This window comes from Vulpes vulpes, chromosome 7 (assembly GCF_048418805.1).
Source record: "Vulpes vulpes isolate BD-2025 chromosome 7, VulVul3, whole genome shotgun sequence".
In the NCBI taxonomy this organism is placed as follows: domain Eukaryota; kingdom Metazoa; phylum Chordata; class Mammalia; order Carnivora; family Canidae; genus Vulpes; species Vulpes vulpes.
Window position 1 is genome coordinate 420,973 of NC_132786.1, and position 19,694 is coordinate 440,666.

At 64.9% G+C, this 19,694-nt stretch overlaps 1 protein-coding gene across 2 annotated transcripts in view; it reads left to right on the forward strand.

Moving 5' to 3' along the window:
• The window catches only part of PKD1L1 (polycystin 1 like 1, transient receptor potential channel interacting), a 95,477-nt gene that overhangs the window by 66,536 nt on the left and 9,247 nt on the right, over positions 1 to 19,694 (forward strand). For both annotated transcript variants that reach the window (XM_072762757.1, XM_072762756.1), the window contains 18 exons: positions 497 to 619; positions 704 to 770; positions 1,008 to 1,054; positions 1,695 to 1,839; positions 3,302 to 3,440; positions 4,331 to 4,415; positions 4,800 to 4,952; positions 5,822 to 5,940; positions 8,947 to 9,057; positions 12,219 to 12,342; positions 13,548 to 13,631; positions 13,881 to 14,029; positions 14,285 to 14,371; positions 14,550 to 14,784; positions 15,345 to 15,452; positions 15,692 to 15,832; positions 16,665 to 16,799; positions 18,432 to 18,605. In XM_072762757.1, the coding sequence (XP_072618858.1) occupies positions 497 to 619; positions 704 to 770; positions 1,008 to 1,054; positions 1,695 to 1,839; positions 3,302 to 3,440; positions 4,331 to 4,415; positions 4,800 to 4,952; positions 5,822 to 5,940; positions 8,947 to 9,057; positions 12,219 to 12,342; positions 13,548 to 13,631; positions 13,881 to 14,029; positions 14,285 to 14,371; positions 14,550 to 14,784; positions 15,345 to 15,452; positions 15,692 to 15,832; positions 16,665 to 16,799; positions 18,432 to 18,605 (2,226 nt within the window). The remainder of the gene's footprint in view (positions 1 to 496; positions 620 to 703; positions 771 to 1,007; positions 1,055 to 1,694; positions 1,840 to 3,301; positions 3,441 to 4,330; positions 4,416 to 4,799; positions 4,953 to 5,821; positions 5,941 to 8,946; positions 9,058 to 12,218; positions 12,343 to 13,547; positions 13,632 to 13,880; positions 14,030 to 14,284; positions 14,372 to 14,549; positions 14,785 to 15,344; positions 15,453 to 15,691; positions 15,833 to 16,664; positions 16,800 to 18,431; positions 18,606 to 19,694) is intronic.

Sequence of the window (19,694 nt, forward strand, 5' to 3'; positions counted from 1 at the left end):
ACGCCCTCCTGGGCCCCCGAGGGGCGCAGCAGCCTGGGCTTCCCAGAGCGTGCTGCTGGGCTGTTTATAAGGCTGGCAGTTAATTCAGATTTTGCAAATCCTCCGGCCAGAAGCAGCAGGGAGGAGTTCCGAGGGCCACACTTGCCCAGGGGATGCCCACCTGAGGTTGGCAATGTGGCCTGACTGCGCCGCATGTGACGCAGACGCTGCTCAGAATCCGCATGGGCGGCTGGTGGCGGGCGGGGGCGGGGGGGGGGGGCTAGGGGCTCTGCTCTCCTGCAGAAGCGCAGCACGACTCTTGGGGGGTGGGAAATACTCACACTTGCCTCTTATGCCGACCTCACGGCCATTCCCGGGCCCCCCCTTTGCTGGGACCCTGGTGAGGGATCCTCAGATAGGCGTCCGGCGGCGCATCCAGCAGAGAGCTCGGGGCGCTCACCTTAAAGCCCCTGCGATGACACCGACGCGCTCCGGTGACCTGAGCGCCTCCCTACAGCTGGTGTGGGCCCTCAGTGCCCCCGATGCTGCGGCCGCCGGGTCCCTGTGGACGGGCCTCCTGGGCACCCTGCTGGCTTCTCCCGGGGCACAGCTCTTGTCGCTGCTCTTCAGGCTCAGCCAGGTACGGCAGCCCGTGCACGCGCCCTGCTCCCCGGTCCTCCTGCGTCACGGGGCGCCCGCCCTGACGGCCACCTCCGTTGTGCAGGACCCCGGTGGACCTTCCCGCGTGAATGCCTGCCGGTCCCGCTCCCCGCTCGTGGGGGCAGCTCCGGGTGAGTGGGTGTGGAGAGCAGCCGGGAAATCACCGCAACGGCAAGGGGAGAGGCTGCGACCCCGCCAAGCCCTGGCCGGGAAGCCACAGGGAAGGGCTCACAGGCCGCGCGTCCTGTGTCTCGGGGAGGCCCAGCCCGGCCCGGCGGGGATGCGGGGAGGCTGTGTCCTGAAGGAGACTCTCCCAGAGAACCCGGAGTCCCCGGGTGAACACCGCCATCGGACCCCTTTATCATCAGGCCCCAACCCCCGTGGAGGAACGGCAGAGGCAGGGAAGACGAGCCAGGTAAGCACAGGCGGCCGCCTGGTCCTGTCGCCGTCCTGACGGGTCTCTCTGGACACGGCGGACCAGGCCCGGGCGGGGATGGAGCTCGCGAGCCGGGGTCAGGGCCCAGCAGGCCGGACCCCAGGGGAGCCCCGTGGAGGCCGCAGCAGGGGGCCGTGGGCCAGAGTCGGGAGGGCCACGCACCCACCGGCAGAGGCACTTTGGTGGCCTGGCAGGGCCAGGGCCGCGGGGCTCAGCCCGGTTCACGTGCCCACGAGCAGGTCCGGCTGGGCCCGGCCGCCGAGCGTCCCGTTGCTGTCCTTCGGGGCCTGCCGGGCCGGCCGGGGCGCGTGGCTCCCTGTGCTCTGCAGCCCCCCCGCCTGCCGGGCGCCCCCTCCCCGGGCCCCCGGGCCCCGCTCCCCCGCCTGGGGCTGTCAGCCGCCCCGCTCCGCTCTGGCCCCTGTCCCTCCCTGTTGGCTGCCGCCACCCTGTACAGCCTGGGGCGCCCACCACCCCTGCAGGCGCGGGGGAGCTGGTCCCGGGGCTGCCCGTGCCTCGCCCGCCCCACACCTGGGCCCCGCGGGCTGAGTCCCCGGGAGACGCCGGCCCAGCTCCGGAGGGAGCCCGCAAGCCCGGCCTCGTCCTCTTCCATCCCCTGCAGGGCGGCCTTGTCTCCGGGAGCAGCGGGGCCTGCAGGAGGGCAGCCGGGGGGGACGGTACAGGGTGTCCGCCCCCGGAGCGGGAGGACCTGGGAGCTGATGCCGCCCAGCGCGCTCCAAGGGAGAAGGGGACCCGCGGGGCTCAAGGTGCAGACGGTGACGTCGGGGCGGGGCGCGGTGACGTCGGGGCCGGGGGTGGGGTGACATCAGGGCCGGAGGTGGCGTTGCATTGGGGCCCAGGGCGCGTGACGTCTGGGCCGGGGTGCGGTGACGTTGGGATGGGGCGTGGTGACGTCAGGGCTGGGGTCCAGTGACATCGGGCTGGGGTGCAGGACCGGGCCCTCCTGCATCCAGGGCTCCTGGGAGACGCGGGGCCCCGCAGTGGGAGCTGGAGCCGAGGAGGCCGGACGCTCCGACCACGCGTGAAGCAGGCGCCGCCGAAGCAGCCGACGCAGCCGAGGCTGTGGTTCCCGGCCCCGGGCGTTCCCGCGGGCGCTCATGTGGGTTGGTCGCGTCTCTGGGTCAGGAGGGGACTCCCCACTGCCCTCGGCTCCTCGGCCACCTTGGCGGTGCCGCAGGGTGACCCGCTACAGCTGCGGCCGGCGCAGGGGAGGGGGAGGGGGAGGGGGGCAGCCGGTCCGCGCTGGCACCGGGCGCCTGGGGCGGGCGAGGGGGCAGGTGCCTGCGGGGGGAGCAGCGAGCCCCCAGCTCCAGGAGCCCGAGGTCCTCGGTGCCGGCTTCGGGTGCGGGTGTGGACACGGGGCAGCCGGGGGGCGCTGGTGGCCGAGGCGTGGGGGTCTGCGGGCCCGTCCCGGGGAGCCAGGAGGGCGACTGGCACCGGCAGCCCAGCAGGTGCGCTGGGCGCGTGTGGGCCGTGGAGGTTGGGGAGAGGACAGCCGCTGAGCTCGGCCCCACCGCGCACACGCAGCGTCCTGCCTGGAGCCTCCCCACGGGTGCTCCTCGCTCCGGGCCCGCAGGCCTCCTCCTGCCCCACGCGAGCCCCGGGCTGCTCCCCTGAGTGGCGGGGCTCCGGCCGCCTCCTCTTGCAGACGCGAGATGTTGGGGGGCCTGTGACCACATGCTCCGCTCCCCAGAACGTGCCCTGCGGGGCCTGCAAGAGGAGGCTGCCTCCAGCGACCCGCCTGCTCTGCGTGGCCCTGCTCTCCCCTCCCTCCCCTGCTCCTCCCTCCCCATCCTCCGCCCCTCTCCTGGTCCACCTCCTCCTCCCCATCTCTTGCTCCCCCCCATTCTCTCCTCCATCCCTTCCCTCCCCCTTCTTCCCCTCCTCCCTCACGGGCACAGTGAAACCTGTAGAGGGGCGCAGACCGTGGCGGCATCCGAGGGGGACTTCCGGGTGTAAGAAGCACCGTGCCCTGAGAACGGGAGGCAGTGGGGCCGCACTCACGCAGGCTGCATGCCGCTGGCCACGGCCCACCCACGCGGGGCAGGCACCCCGCTTCACTCTGTCCGGCCAATTAAGGGTCCGTATCTCTGGAAACCTTCCCGGCCACGCAGGAACCGTTCGCGTCCACACCCATGGCCCGCCCGTGGACAGGGCGCCAGCCGCACGCGTGGCTGGAGGTGACGCCTCTTCCCTGCTCTCCTGCAGCAGCCAGCAGCGGGTTTGGAGGAGTCGCTGCGCTCCGCTGGCCGCGGGCCCTGCTGCCTTGGTCGGGCTCCGCGGCATGGGTCCTCTGCGGAATGGTGTCCGTGGCCTGTGGCCTAGGGACGGCGTTTCTAGGATACAGGTGAGCGTGCACGGCCTTAGGTAGCCTCAGGTCCTTGGATGGAGAGTCTGGTGCTTAGTAAAAAAATCACAGCATGTCTGGGGCACAACGTGAGGGCCCCGATGGCTGTTGCCAGTTCGGTCCCCGTGTCTCCCTCCCGCGGCCCTGGGGGGGGATGTGTCGACAGGCCCCACAGGGCCGCTGGGCTGTGGGCTCGGAGATGCAGCCCCTGTCACAAGAGGCTGCGGGACCCTCACACCCGAGGAGCCGGGCTCGGGCCAGGCGTGCCAGCACCACGGTTCTGCTTCGGTCCCTCTGCATGGTGGTCTCTCCATCTGGTCCCCAGGAGGCTCGGCGTGTCCTGGGGCCCCGGGGGGGGGGGGGCAGCTGTAAAACCGGGACACGCCCTGCTCTCCCTGACTCTTACTTTTCTTCAAATGCACGAAGTCATTCACGTGATGACAGGGGACTTAAAAAACAAACAGAAACCCTACTTCTCTGCAACTCGGTTTGCTCAGCTGTGAAATGGGGACATTCACAGGTCACAGGGTTTAGGAGAAGCAGATGAAATCCCGGGCTCTGCGTCTGGCACCTGCTCAGTGCTCTGCAGATGCAAACCCTATCAGCCTCATTACCCTGGAGCCTCCCCGCCCCTGCCCCCAGCGCCCGCCCCTCTGCTCTCCAGGTCCCTGTGCGGCTTTTCCCTTCCCTCGTGCTCAGCAGCCCCCCGGGGTGACGTGCCCTCCCGCCCCTCCCCATAGAACTCCGTCCGTTGCACAGAGGCACGGACAGGGCACCCAGCTCCGCGCCCCCCCCCCCGCAGCGCCCCCCCCCACTGCCACGCCACCCATGGGCCTGCCGTCCCTGCGCACAGCCAGGCAGCACTGACAGCTGCTCTCTCCCGGGGACAGGTTCGACCCGACGCAGTGTGTGCGCTGGCTGTACCTGCTGGCTGCCTCTGTGCTGTGCTGTGTGCTGGTCACGCAGCCGCTCCTGGTGAGCAGGGGGGCCGGGGGGGCTCCCACGGAGTGGCTGCATCAGCCGGGGTGGGGGCCACGCGTGACGCATCCTTACATCCCTTCACATGTGACTGAGCATGAGGAGGAGCTCGGGGGGCAGGGCCTGCACCCTGCTGCCTGGGGCCTGCTCGTTGGTCCTCGCACACATCCCCGGACGGGGCGGGGGGTGGGGAGCAGGTGCCTCTCCAACCCATTTTTCACCCAGGGACACAGGGCCACGGGGAGCAGAGGCTCTGGCCCAGCCTGGCCTGGGGAGTGGCCGGCTGGGGACTCCCAGGCAGACGACACTGGCACGTGTAAGATCCCGGGGGGCCGACTGGTCGCGGGAGGTGGGATGCACTGTCGGGGCCTCTCCCTCCAGGTGAGCCTCCTGGCCTTGGGCTTTGCCTGGAGGAGGAGACACGACCCGCACTTCTTCACTGAGGCTCTGCACGCGGCCACCAAAGACCTGGGCCCTGAACTGGAAGCGCGTGCGAGGCCCCACCCGCCCCACCGTGTGAGCCAGACGGAGGAGGTGAGGCCACCGTCCACGTCGCCTTCCAGCTTCACCCAGCCCCTTGGAATTGACTCTTCAGGCTCAGATTCAATTGCATCTTTGAGTGCATTTAGTTTCTGATGCTCCTTCGCATGTGCCTCGCGATGGGGGATGCACGGGACCCACCTCCTCACCTCCACCCCCCCCCCCAAGACACCAGAGTATCAAGAACATGAGCTTATTTTAAAATATGGAAGCAAATAAATGAGAAATAGAATTCTGGGCCACGATCTTAGAGAACTTCTAAGTCATTTACATTTCAGTAGATTCACAAGAAACTCACCGCTTCCCGCCCCCCCCCCCCCCCCCCCGCCCCTGCTGTGGGGCATCAGCATTTCCTATTGTGTGTGTAGCCTTTTTGGGGTCACACCCCTGCTCTGACTTCCTCACACCTTCTGGGGCTTTCCTCCCCTTCCTGCCCAGTAGCTGGTGCAGGGGGTGGGGGCCGGGTCTGCTCCTTGCCCTCCGTGATCTCGTCTCGGGGGACAGGTCTCTCACAGAGGTCGCATCCTCAGGTCAGCAAGCCTGGGACGCCCGTGGCCCTGTGGCACCTTGCGACACCCAGCGTCACCCAGCGGCGGGGTCCTGTCCCTATTGGACTCAGGGTGCTGCATGGGCTGCAAGGGAGGAGCGTCCTGGCCCCGGGCTCCGCACCTGTGATTCCCGGGACACGGGCTTCTGACCCCTTAGGCGTGTGGGCCCCCGACCCAGCCTGGTACGGGCTGTCCTGTGCAGGGACATGGGCCGCAGGGCTGGCCCAGGGCAGGGGTTTGTACATGCCCCTACGACCTGGTTCAGGGGAGCAGCCCTGCCCACATCCACGCCGCTCACCGCACTGTCGTCTGCAGGTGTTGGCGGCCCGGCAGCGAGCGCGCCACCTGCGCCGGGCACGGCCACCGTCCGCTGCCCAGCTCAGCGCCGTCAGACAGAAGCTACAGCGACAGACCCAGACGCGGCGGGCGCTGAGGTGGGTGGCAGCCCCTGGGAGCTGAGCGCGCACGTGGGGACCCAGGCGCAGGGGAGGGGACGCCAACGGGCCAGCGGGGCCGGGTCGGCAGTGACAGCAGATCCGGCGGGAGGCGAAGCCGCTCCCTGGCGCTCAGAACATCCCACAGAAGTGAAACGAGAAGAGCAGACGGACGGGAACCTAGTAAGGTGACAGGTTGCAACCCTAAACCCTAAGACTCGGCTGCTTCGAGTGCGCGGAGAAGGCAGCAGAGGTTCCCTCGCGCGGGGGAGGAACGGCAGCACGAACACGCGGGCTCGCCAGGGGCTGTCGCCCAGAGCTTGCGCAGGGAGCGTGAGCGGCCCCGGGAGGCCCAGGGTCACCTGTGCGGGACGGCAGGACGCCGCGTCCTCTCAAGCTCTGAACTCCATGTGCGACCTCACACTCAACCCCTCGCCTTTCCGCCCCCAGCTAGCCCTTGGCGGGGTCTGGTCGGTGCTGAGGCCCCTCGGCGGGGACGAGTGCGAGGGCCGGCCAGGAAGAGCCGGGAGGTGGAGCGAGGGACCCTGCGTGACCTAGGCCGTGGGCGTCCCCGGGAGGGCGGCTCTGCATGCACGGGGGACGCAGCAGAAGACGAGCCCCGAGGCCGACCCAAACCCACACCCGAACGTCACAGCGCCGTGAGCGAGGGAGGCGCCGTCTCGGCTTCTGGGGAAAGCATGGAGTTTTCCACGAGGAATCAGCAGACGGTCATGAGGGGAGCGGGGAAAACCCAACAAGTGCAGGTTTTTGTCACAAAATACTCAGGTTAATTCTGAATGAGAACCGTTTAGACGTGAAAACCAAACCGTACAAGTCCTGGGAGGGAACAAACGCCTTGAGTCACAAAGGAGGCTGCACGTAGCGTAAGGAATCGGTTGCAGGACGGGGAACATATCGTAGCCGACAGTGCTTCGTCTTCGGGTACAAAGAGGCTCAAAAAAAAAATTGGAAAGAAAAAGACCAACAATGTCTTTAGAACGAAACTGGACTCAGGAAGCCAGTGGACGGCTCATAGAAAAAGTTAATGCGGACGTGATGAGGAATCGCTAATTGAAAGCCCCAGAATCTGGATGCTTGGCCCCGTGCCGGGGCGGGAGCTCACGGAGAAGAGGTGCCATACGCGGAGCGGGTGTGAGCGCCGCTGTTCCCGTGGGGACCTGGGGAGGCCCAGCACGGTCACAGGTGCACCTGCCCCGGGGAGCCAGCTACAAACCCGCAACAGGCCCCGGGCGCCGGGCCTCCTGTGATAGAGACAGCCTAACACTGGGGCACCCGGGGCTCTGTGCCATCAGCGCGGGTCTCCGTCTCAGGGTCGTGAGTCCAGCCCCACGCTCGGCCCCACGCGGGTGCAGCTGAGCCTCCTGGGCCCCCGGTTACTGGGGTGGGTGAGGTCCGACCTGTCCTGGCTCAGGTCATGACCTCAGGGTCATGGGACCGAGCCCCGTGTCGGGCTCCACCCTCAGCAGCACGGAGCCGGCTTCACACCCCTTCCCTCTGCCTCTGCCCCGCCCCTTGCAAATGAATAAATAAAATTATTATTATTTTTTAATCTGAAAAAAATTGTTTTAAGATTAAAAGCTTTGACCTTAAAAAAAAAAAAGCTTTGACCTTACAAGCCTGGTCCCTAAGGACAGAGAAAAAGTCATAAAGCTGTTTCCTGTTGGAAGCGTTGGTCATTGACATGGGAGGAAGCCGGTGAGGGTCTGTGCCTGCCCTCCTCGTGCCCTCGGTGCCGGACGGCGGAGGCGCAGACTCGAGTCCGAGAAAGTCAGAACCCTGTAGTCCTGAGTGGGAATCAGAAGGATCGGTATGAAATCATGTTGGGTTTTTAAAAGTATTTTATTTTAAGAGAGAGAGAGTGTAAGCGGGGGACGGGGAAGGGTGAAGGGAGAGGGAGAAGCAGGCCCCCCACCCCCCCAGCAGGGAGCCCGACGTGGAACTCGATCCCAGGACCCTGAGATCCTGACCTGAGCCGGAGACACTGAACCATCTGAGCCCCCCAGGTGCCCCTGTTGTTTTGTTTTTAAGGGAAACCCATTATTTTCCTCCATCTATCCCCCAAGAAGAGGCCTAGAAAGAAGCCCGGGGCCAGTTGGCAACCGTGGCACCTAGATTCTGGTCCACAAATATCATTTTCCACCACAAAGAAACGGGCGCCGTTGGGCCTCGCGACTTCAGGTCTGTGGCAGGAAACGGACAAGGGGAGCCTAGGACACGTCGTGAGCGAGGGAATAATGACCAGCTGCGGGGAGGCCCCTTTGGAGAGGCTCACGGGGCCAAACACTGGCGATGCGACCTGAAATCGGGGACCGTGGTGACCGCGAGCTCATCCTACGTCCCCAAAGTCCTGAGTTCGCAGCGACACCGGAAATGTGGTCGGCAGGTGTCGGGAGATGCGTGGGAACCGCCTCTTACGAAGCTGGCGGCGAGGAACCGAGCCCCGTGAAATCACGTACCGAGAGAGGGAACGTTTCTCCTTACGGACGTGTTGAGTTCCTGGAGGAAGACAAACTGCTGGAATTAGGCCCGGGCCGTTTCTGCAGCCTTTGATGAACTAACGAGTGCAAGCGTTGATCCTAGACAAAGGCCAACGGAAAGAGAGAGAGGAAGAAGCGGGTATTATGCCTCGGGCACACCCGACCCCAAGTGGCGTGGTCTTGCCTGTATGAGGGAGGCCCGGGGGGCTCAGCGGTGGAGCATCTGCCTTTGGGGTCCCGGGATCGAGTCCTGCATCGGGCTCCCCGCACGGAGCCTGCTTCTCCCTCTGCCTGCGTCTCTCATGAATAAATTTAAAAAATCTTAAAAAATAAATTCATTAATTAAAATGGTGCTAGGGAACCTGGGCATTGATGCGCAGAAAAAAAAAAAAAGATCCTTTTACAAAAACTCGTGCAGGGATTTTGAAGGCGTTGAAAGGCCGGGTCCGAAACAGGTCCTGCTGTTTTGTCTGGCCGCACAGCTGATTTTAAAATTCGTTTCTCTCAGAGACATGTGCATGTTCACCCTCCTGCTGCTTCTGCATTTGCTTATCCTCTGCGGGACGGGCTCCCGGGATGCGCATTCCCTGCATCACGCCATCCGGACCGAGTTTACAAGGTAGGACGCTTGGCAGCTGCTCAGGCCGGGCCGCTGCACTGGGAGAGGCCTGTGCATGGCGCAGACGGGTCCAGGGTGGGGGCCGCTTGGCCTGGAACAAACCGCGCGTCTGCTGTCGCACACAATCTGCCAGAGACGGGGACCCTCCGGGTCATCTAATCGGCTCCTTCACGACGTTTAACTTTTGCAAAATTGAGGCCCGGGGGAGGTGCTCTGGCACTGCCCCACGTGACGCATGGACAACGTGGTCAGGTCACCTCAGGCCCGTCTCCCCAGCTCTTAACAGGAGGCCTCGCTTTGCAGACTTCGGGCGGGTGCAGAGCATCTCCCCTTGATCGCAGTGAAATAGTGATTAAGAGTAAAATTCGGAGGCTCTTCGAGGTCCGTTTGCCAAAACGGGTCATTTCGTTGCAGTTGCCTTTTTGTGGAGGCGATCTGGGCTCTTGACCGCGAGTCACAGAAGCGGCTCGCGGCTCAAGCAGGGGCGGTGCCCCTGGACATCCCTACCTCTCAAGAGCTCATCTGATTCTCCCCACGTGTATTAGCAGTAGGTGTTGGGGCACCTGGGCGGCTTGGGGCAGGGGTGAAGCCTCTGCCTTCCGCTCAGGTCATGATCCCGGGGTCGTGGGGTCACGGCCTGGGCTGCAGGCAGGTGCTCACCTGCTGAGCCCCCCGGGGCCCCTAGGATGTATTTGCTCATCTCCCACGAGAGGGCTGGTGACCCGTAGTCACCCAGAGGACGGCCCCGCGGCACAATGGGAGCCGGACATCACCTTCGGGAGTCTGCACTCTCTGCGGAAGCCAGTGCTGCGGCTGCTCCCAGGGGACCGTCCTAGCGGTGACGTTGCCTCCCCCTCTGCAGACACAGCTCTTCCTCCCACCCAAGACCCCTTGTGAGCTCTCACCGCCCTGCCCTGACCCCCGTGAGGCGTGGCCCGGGCCAGCAGGGGGCACCGTGCGCAAAGCAAAGCGACCGTTTGGGTCGCTGGCTCTGCAAAACGGAAATGAGAACCTGAGCTATTTCTGGGCTTTGAGCGTTTATTTTTTTTTTATCTCCTATTTCGTAAGTCAGCACCACCTGACGTACTTCTCATGCGGAGCGTGGCCCCTCGGCGCTCAGATCAGAACTACCGCAGCTGAGATAATATTTGTGCGACGCCCCCTGTGCGGAGATCCGCGGCTCCGGTGCCGCCCCTGGGTGCGCGTGGGCCCGAATTCCTACCACCATGTGAGATCCCCGTCCTTCTGGGTGTGCCGGCCACCAGGCAGGGGTACCTGCGCGTCCTGGTTGGGGCTACGACGCTCCCTCCACCCTCCTGGGTCCGAACCCTGAAGCTTCGACCGCACCTTAGGGTTTAGAGTGCGTCGGCTTCCAGGGAGGGTCGTTCAGGGACCCGCTCGGTTTTATCCAATTAGCAGGTGACGTAGGCCAGTCCGTCGACTCCGGGCTGCGTATCCCCTTCTGCAAAGTGAGGTGGTGGAGCCGCTTGATGTCTTATGTCTTTGTGAAAAAACGATCCCGATATCGGATTCTATCATATTTAAGTTTCCTCTGAGGTCTTCCTGGACTCCATCAAGTGTTCGTGAAAGTCCAAGTAAAGCAGAAATGAACCACCGAATAGAGCAGCAATGAACGCAGTCGTCGCTCTGCCCGAGGGCCGCGAGTGAGAGGTCACGGCCGACTCTATTTTTGCAATGTTCTGCCTGCTCTGTAGGCCCGTTTCATTTAATAGCTCTAGTTAATACAAAGTGAGAACATTCTTGGGGGGTTGGGCTCACCCCCTGCTCTCCGCATGTGCCAAGACGTGAGATGTGCACCGTCTGGGCGTGACAGTGGTGTCCGGTCACACACAGGTCTTTATTTTCCTATTAAAAATCGTATTTATGTATTTATTTGAGACAGAGCACGCCCGGGGTGGTGCAGGGGCACAGGGAGGGGGAAGCAGACTCTGCCGAGCGCAGAGCCCGACACAGGCCTCCATCCCACGACCCGAGGTCACGACCTGAGCTGAAACCAAGAGTCGGGCGCTTCGCCGACGGGCCCCCGGGGCCCCCACCGGGTCTCCCTTCAAGCCTTCGTTTCTTTCACTTCCTTCCAGTGGAGAGCGAGTGTCAGGAAGCGATAATACCCCTACCCCCCCCCCACCCCCGCCTCAACGTAGCCTTAAAGGCCTTAAGGGTCTACATCTCCGGTGCTCAGGGTCGCGCGCTCCCCCTGTTGGATGGAGCCCTTGCAGGAGCAGCTCACAGTCCGCGTATCCTTCATGGGTTGGCTGCCGGGAGACGCAGGACAATGAGAATTGTGACCTGGGCTGACCTGAGTGTGTACCTCCCCCTGACGTCCTGTTTTCCGACGCTGTGAGCTCCCCCGAGAAGGTCCTGCCCGCACCCCCCCCACGGGGACCTGCTGCCGTTTGCTGTGGGGACACGTTAGGGGCACAGCGTCCTTGGCTCTACCACGGGTCCTTCCCAAGAGGCCGCGTGGGAGGGAGCGTGCCAGGAGGTGACACGGGTCCGCTCTCTAAAGATTCGCCTTCTCGTCCTCCCTTTGGCTGCGGCTTGGTGCTCCTGACGTGCGCAGGCAGCGCAGCCGGGGGCACGCGGCCCCAGCCTATCGTCCCAGCGAGCAAAAATGATCCGTTTTGCAAGTCTGAAATGGCTTCGGTGCTCCCGAAAGCAGCCCCCGGTTGGGAGGTGAAACGGGTATCTGACGGGAGCAACGGAAATGAGCTGGAGAGAGAGCGGCCGGCACCCACGGACTCCCAGCGCACGCGGCCCCCGCTTGGCCTGCGCCCCCTTGCCCGACGCTCGTGCCGTCTTGGCCGCGGGGTCGGCGGCTGTTCCGGGTGCTTGGCCGGGAAGAGGCAGGGCGATGCTGTGCCCGCAGGCGGTGGTGAACGAGCCGTGTCCCTGCTGAGGTCCCGGCCCCCGCCCTCTGCTCCTGTCCCTGTGCCCGCCCTGCACTGGCCACCCCGTGCCTGCGCGGCGGAGGCGGTCCAGCGAGCAGGGCAAGCGGCAGAGGCATCACCCGGGGCGGCGCTCCCGGCAAAGGGCTCCCCGGAGTCACGCTGGACCTCACGCTGCTTCACTTTCACTCCTGCAGGGACTTCAAATCCATATGCGAGAAAAAATAATCGCTTTTTGTTTCTGCTCGTGCTCAGGGGTGCCAGCAGCGCCTCGGGCGGCCTGGGAAGTGTGGCGGACTGGTGGGGCTGGACTCTGACCACGCTGCTGGACGGCCTGCACGGAGGCGGCGCCCCCCTGGCCGACCCGCCGGGGGCTCAGGTGGGCTCCGCCTGCACCCGGGCCGTAGAGGAGGGCGCGGCACAGACGGCCGAGGCCGCCAGACGCTTAGCGTGCAGCACCGGCTGCCCTCTGGTTTGGGGTGGTTGTTTTTTTTTTTTTTTGGAAAGATCTATCTGCTTTAGAGAGAGAGCACAGGGCGGGGCGAAGGGAAGAGAGAGAGGCTCCCCAGCAGATGCTGAGTCGCGACCCGAGCTGAAACCAAGGTAGACGTTCGAGTGATGTCACCCCCGGTGCCCCTGCCGTGTGTATTCCCGAGTGACCGCGAGGTTGTAGGCCAGCGGCTGCCTGCCGTGGGTCACCTGGCTGCTTCTCGGCCCAGCGCGGCCCTGCTGCATCCCAGCACACCCTCGTCAGGTGCACACCTGCGGGGGCCGGGCCGGGCTGGGCGCAGGGCTCGGCGGGTCCCCAGGAGCTCTGGGGCCACGGGGACAGAGGGCTGTATCCACACACAGAGTGCTGTGGCACGGGGGTGCAGGGCAGCCCAGGACCGAGGGGGAGCATCCAGGAAGCTTCCACCAAGAGGCCAGGCTTGCCCTAAATTCTGAGAAAAAGCGACCAGTTACACATTTCAGAGACTAGAGCCCTATTCCCTGCTTATCTTCCATTTTCTACCTTGTTTTAAAAAATAATAAAATGATTCTGTCCTGCATCCCCCAAACACCATGCAGCGACCTCTGGGGAGCGCAGGGTGCGGCTGCCGCCCTCCGTGGCACTTTCCAGTCCCCCCAGAACCGGGCTCTTCGCAGCCAGCGGGGGGTGGGCGGGGACCCAAAGCCTCAGCGAAGATCCGTTGCTGGACACGCCGCGGGTGTTAGACGTGCCATCTGCTGTGTTGTCCCGATGAAGGAAGCTGGAGACGAGACGTGTGGTTAAGAGGATCCTAAGGGAGAGGAAATACGACTACAGTCCTGTCCTGTATTTATCGGAAAAAAATGCACGTGCAAGTGGACCTGTGCTGCCCAAGGGCCCGCGGGCTTCCGGGCCCCCGTGTCGTCACGTGGGACGGCGCTGGGCACGGTCTAGGGGAACAGGCCAGGTGGCCCTTCAGCTGTGATGCAAAGGCCGTAGGGGAGCTGAGATCCCGCAGAGCGTCCTGTTGGGGGGGGCCGCTGACCCGGCGGCTGGCGGAGAGCGCCGTGGGGGCCGCGCGACATCCCACCTGCCCGCCTTTGTTCTCCCTCCAGCCCCGGGCCCTTGGCGGCAAGTGCTACCTGCTGGGCTCCCTGGTAATCAGACAGCTGCGGCGGCCCTCGGGAAGCGCGGGCCAGGTAAGCTGCTCCGCTCGGGTTCCCTTCTCCCGGGCTCGCTTGTTGCTCAGGCGTCAGCTTCCTCAAAGTGGACTAATGTGTCGTGTTGCACTGCGCGGCCCTCCCGACGTCCGAGCCCTGACCTGCTGGGCTCAGCGGGAGCTCAGGACAGGAGGGTGGGCCGTGCGGGAGCCGGCGCCGGGGCTCGGGCACCCCAGGCCACAGGGCCAAGTGTCTGGTTCTCCCTCCGACCAGTGGTTTCTCCTGCAGCTGCCCAGCCGGGCCCCGGCGCTCCCTGAAGACCTTCCCCCCGAAGTTGGCGGCCCCGACAGCGCCCCGGTGACCGAGCCTGCGACCCCTGGGGATTCCAGAGGCTGCGGGGCCAGGGAGCCATGGGAGCTCAGCCTGGGCAGCACAAGGTCGGTGGGCTCAGTTCGGCTCCGCCCCATCCGTCCGTTTGTCCGTCGCTGCGGCAGCGGCAGGCCCATTGCAGGGCAAGGCAGGGCGGGGAGGCAGTGGCGGAGACGGTGCTGACGGGGCCTCGGCCCTGAGCACGGGAAGCAGCAAGCCACGTTCCTCCCAAATCCGCCCAAGGCCGGTGCTCAGAGAGCCTAATGGGCGTCGTCCTGTTGGCTTCGTGCCTCGCGGATGCTCATGGGCCTCCCGGTCCTCAGGGGCCTCGTGAGCAGGGCAGGCCTCTCCCACGTGGCCCCGATGAGCCACCCACCTTGCAGCCGTGGTCCGCAGCTGGGTGCTGACAGGTCAGGGGGCTTCAGTCCGGCGCCAGGGTGGGTGCACCCAGGACGGGAGGCAGAGGGCCAGACCTCCCCAGACGTGCGTGTGCAGGGGAGGCCCCAGCCTCAGGCCGTGGCGGGAGGCGGGCACCCGCAGGGGCATGTGCGCAGCCGCGGCCGGGCCCCCTGATGTGCCACCTTGCAGGCCGGCAGCCCACGCAGCGCTGAGCGGCCTCAGGGCCGGTGGGTGGATCGACGGCGGCACCAGCGCCGTGTCCGTGCACTTCGTCCTCTACAACTGTCCCACGCGGCTGCTGTCCAGTGTGGCCCTGCACGCTGAGCTGCTCCCCGCGGGCGGCCTGGCCCTCGCCCCACTGGTGGAGTCGGTGGCGGCCTTCCACAGTGACTCGGGCCTGTGGCACCGCCTCGCGCTTCCCGAGGTGGGTCCTCTCGCCCCTCGCCGACCGGGGCTCACAGGGCTCCCCTGCAGCGGCTGGGCACAGTGGGCGCCCAGATAGCGGGTTGGTTTTCGTAGACCTCGGCCTGTGCCCCGCTGCTCCCCAGGAGGCAGACGGATGTCCTGAAGGGGTTTTTACCCCAGAGCCCCAGCTGGGGGTCCCGGGGAGCTCACCACCCCCACAGGACGGGCTCCCGGGTGCCCCGTGGCCCCCCCCCCCCCCCCGGCTCAGTGAACGGACACAGGAGAGGGAGGGCACGGCCCGACGGCGTGGAGGGGAGCATAGCCGGGCTTCGGGAGCCTCGAGGGCCCTACTTGGCAGAGGGCTGAGAAGCCACGGCTCGATCTCCGGAGCTGCTGGGGACGGGCCCTGGGGACCCTCCGGCTCACACTCAGGGTTTGTGTGTGCGCCTGACCCAGGCGCGCTCACACCTGGCAGGTCGCCCAGCGGTGACGGGTGGGGAGGCCGCGGGGAGCGCCGAGCGTGGGCCCCCGCGAGTCCCGCCGCCCTCTCCTTCTCCCCCCGCGTCGCCGCTCCTCCAGCAGTTGGCCTTCCTGGTGCTCAGCCTGACCCAGTCGTGCCTGCAGCTGCACCGCGCGGCCCAGGAGGGCGTCCGCAGCTACTGGGGCGAACCCGGGAGCTGGCTGGAGGTAGCGGTCCCGTCCCCTTCCCCAGGAGAAGCCGGACAGTAAAGCCCCACCCGGACATGCCACCCGCTATGCCGGCTCCTTCCGGCTGTCAGGCACTCCCCCCGGTTGTGTCCTGACCCTCCGCACGGCATCGCTGTCCGTCCCCTCGCTGCCCCCGCGCTCCCTTTGCCCGCTGAGCCTCGGGAACCGTGGTGGGCCCCCCCGGGCGCCCCCTGAGGCACCTTCTCCCGCCCTCGCAGCTTGCCATTGCCGGGGCCGGTCTTGCCCGCTATGCCGCCTCCTGCCACCTGGCCACTGTGGGGGGCGCAGTGACCGACCGCCTCCACAGAGGACACTTCCGAGGGTCCATGGACCTCAGCTTCGTGACGTCATGGAACCAGGTACGGCGGGGCATCCGGGGCCACTCGGTGGGCCGTGCCCATGACGCCACCCGAGGGGACAACTCGTGCACATCCCCGGGGGGCGGTGCAGCCCCTCCCGGCCTTCCCGAGCCCGGCCTCTCCTCGGGGCTGGAGGCTCCAGGGGGCAGAGAGGCGGATGCTCTGCTGCTCACCTGCCGGGAGGGCTCCCTCGGGCTCCTGCTCCGGCCCCCACCCCCCGCGGGTGGGCTCCATGGCTCCTCCGCCTTCCTTGGGCTCCACCCCAGAGCCGTGGCTGCGAAGCCGGGCTGAGTTCCGGGGACCATGGGCTGGTGGCCGACACCCACGTCCCCATGCAGAGAGGGGGCCTGGCCCCCAGGAAGGAGCTGTACAAAGACCAGAGCACTGGTCCGTGAGCGACCCCCCTGACGTGGGCAGGGGCGTGAACAGCGTGGGGCCGACCGACACGAGCGTGGTCTCATCTGCCGGCCCCCCCACACGGTGCACAGTGCTCCCCGACTGCGGCCTGGGGACTTGAGGCCCTTCTTGTGGTTGCTTTTTCCCAGCCTGGTAAACTGAGGCCCAGACAGGGCAGCTGGCCAGGTCTGAGCCGTGCAGACCTGCATCAAGCTGGCCCGGTCAGGGTCCCGGGCTGGCAGCTGCGTAGCGACTTGTCCTTACTCCGCGTCCTGCTCCCGCTGTGCAGATGGTCGCCTCCCATCCTGCAGACGTCACACCCAGTGGACACCCACCCATGGGACGTGCCCCCGGAGCAGGGCTGGCAGGTGCTTGGGCGTCGTGCACCTTCGCTGGCCGGGGTGACCCACTGACCGGCTCTGTCCTTCTGTCTCAGAGGGTGACATGGCTGCAGGGGACCCTCTCCTTCCTCCTGACCCTGAAGTGCATCCACCTTGTCAGCGTCCAGGGCACCACGGCGTCCTGCTCCTTCCTGATGCGGCGCTCGCTCGCCGGCGCCTTCGCGGCAGCGGTAAGAGGTCTCCCCGGGAGGCGGGCGCAGGCCGTGCCCTCTCGTTGGCACTTTCTCGAGCGGGACGCAACCTACGCAGGGCTCTCTCGTGATTCCGTCCCCGAATCATCACAAGCCCGCGTGGCAGTCCGGGTCCTTCCTCGGAGGCAGGAGCGGGGCACTAACGCCAGTGACGCTCCCGACTCTGGCCCTGCACCCAGAGATGCCCCTGCGATTGCCCGAAGCCGACTTGCGAGCTACTTACTCCCCCTTCCCCACGGAATCGTGCCTCAGTGGGCCTCCGAAGAAAACGCACCTGTAGGCGTGGGTGCTCGGAGAGCCTGGCTCCCATGCCCGGGGGGTCCAGGGCTCAGCCCCGCGCTGGCAGGCTGCTGATACCCAGAATCAGGAGGGCCAGGACCCCGCGTGGGATGCTAGCCACGTTCTGGGGTGCAGGTGGTTCCGACCTGGTCCCCGGCGACCCTGCCCCACAGCCAGGTTGTCGTCAGGCGGACGAGGGTGCAGGCGAGCTGGCCTGATGAGGTGGTCTGGCTGTCAGCCTCCCGGGGCACCAAGCACAGGTCCCCAGACCCCGCTGGCCTTACGCTCGGTGGCCGGGGCAGGAGAAGCTGACACAAGAGTTGGAGACCTGGCTTCAAGCCCGGCTGCACCTCTCCTGAACACACTGTCACACCCGCGGGCCGGTTCCCCGAGCTCTCCCTCCAGCAGTGCATGGAAGGTGTGTGCCTGGCGGCTGCCCAGGCCCAAAGGTTACGTGTGAGGAGCTCATCTATTAAATTCATCTGTATTATAGTCCTTAGCAATACAAGCAGTGCAAAAAAATTAAGAAAAAAAGCTCAGAACGTCATGAATAAATTTTGCCCAAATTAAGTAGAGAATCCAAACTGTCCAGAAATTATGGGCATGCAGGGAGAGCACCTGCTTGGTCCAGACGCTGGCGGCGCGCGATTCCACCGGGGGAGTAACGGCGAGTGAAGGGAGTGCCCACGTGTTCATAGGGAGGCCCCGGGTGCAGGGCCGGGACAGGGAGCTGGGAAATGGGAGCGGCAGGGGCTTGGGGGGTGCAGCCGAGGAGGGTGCTGCGATGGCCGGTCCGCCCACCGGGGCCGTCCCGTGCCGGTGCATTAGATACACACACGTGTGCACACGCACTGGGCCCCGGGTTCAACCCCAGGCTCCCAGGCCAACAACCGACCATAAAATGTCACCTGAGCTAAACTGAACTCTCTTTGCTCCATAAGTGGTTTATTTTACCGGGGCCTTGCTGGGCGCCGGGCCACGGGGCGGGTGACAGGGCCAGCCCCTGGGATAGCACGGCTGCCAGCAGCAAGGGCACAGGGCAGGGAGAGGCAGGAGGGATAGGCACCCTTCCCCACTGGGGATGGAGGAGGAGCAGGGTGGGGGGGTCTGGGGGAGGGTCAGGGGAGGGGGGAAGGGGGCGGGGAGGAAGGGGCCGTGAGCAGGGCCTCAGAGGGCACGTGCCAGGCGGAGCCAGGCCACGAGGGATGACATGACCAACTCTCCAATAACTGCTTCTCCAAACTTCCTTTTACTATAAAGCTCTGGAAGCCTGCAAGCCTGTCTCAGGCTCCGTGGGCCCAGGGCCCGGGGTCACGGTCTCTCTCCCTGCAGCTGGCAGGTGTCCTGGCACTGGCCGCGCACAGCCACTTGCGTGCGGTGCCACCGGGCACCCTCACAGACTTCTCCCGAAGCCCGCGGTCCCGTCTTTCCAGGTCCGACCTGCAGGCCCCAGCCTGGTGCTGCGGGGCCCTCTTCATGGTGATGAGCACCGCGTGGTTGGGAATGGTACGTGCCTGTTGCCCAGACTCTGAAGTCAGGGTGTGCCTGGGATCCACCTGCTGTCGGGCTGACCTTCTCCTTGGTCCGTGTGCACATTCCCACGTGGCCATGGCTCCCCGAGGCCACTGCCCTGTGCTGGGCAGGGGCTGGACATGGCTGCAACCTGAACAGGTCCAGCAAGACCAAGCATTCCAGGGAGCTGCCTCCTCCAGGGAGCCCCCGGCCCTCTAGGCACCGAGCCACACCCTGTCTCTTTCCCAACCTCCTCTCACACTTGCTGCTAACTTGCCTTATTATTTCAATCTTCCCACCTTATAAGGGTTGCAGTCTACCGGCTAGCTTTCACTGGACAGGTTCTCTGGGTCAGGGCTGTGTTAGGAATGGGGCTCCCTGTTTCCCAGCCTCCTACTGATCCGTCACTTGCAAATCTAGTCATGTCCACACACACACACACCCTAAACTCAGACCTTGACAATGCTCAGACCTGAGCCCTTTGTTTCTTTCAGTGTTCCTAGCATCCTGCTCACTGCTCATCCATCTACCTAGTCTTCCATCCATCCATCCACCCACTTGTCCACCTACCATCCATCCATCCATCATCCATCTCTACATCCATCCATCCACCCATCCAACTACCATCCATCCATCCATCCATCCATCCATCCATTCTTCCTTCCATCCATCCATCCAGCCACCCATCCATCCACCCACCTACCCACCCACCCACCTATCCTCCATCCATCCACCTATCTATCCATCCATCATCTACCATCCATCCATTTATCCATAGACTTATTCATCCATCCACCCATCCACCTACCATCCATCCATCCATCCATCCATCTTTCCTTCCATCTATCCAGCCACCCATCCACCCACCCACCCACCCACCTATCCACCTATCCTCCATCCATCCACCTATCCTCCATCCATCCATCCATCCATCCATCCACTCATTTGTTCAATCATGCGCCCATTCAACAATTACTTAAAGAACACCTATTTAGGCAATGGTGAAACAAACATAGGAAGACACGGTCCACAGTCCATAGAGGAAGACACGTGTATAAACAAAGAATTATAGCAATTTTTAGA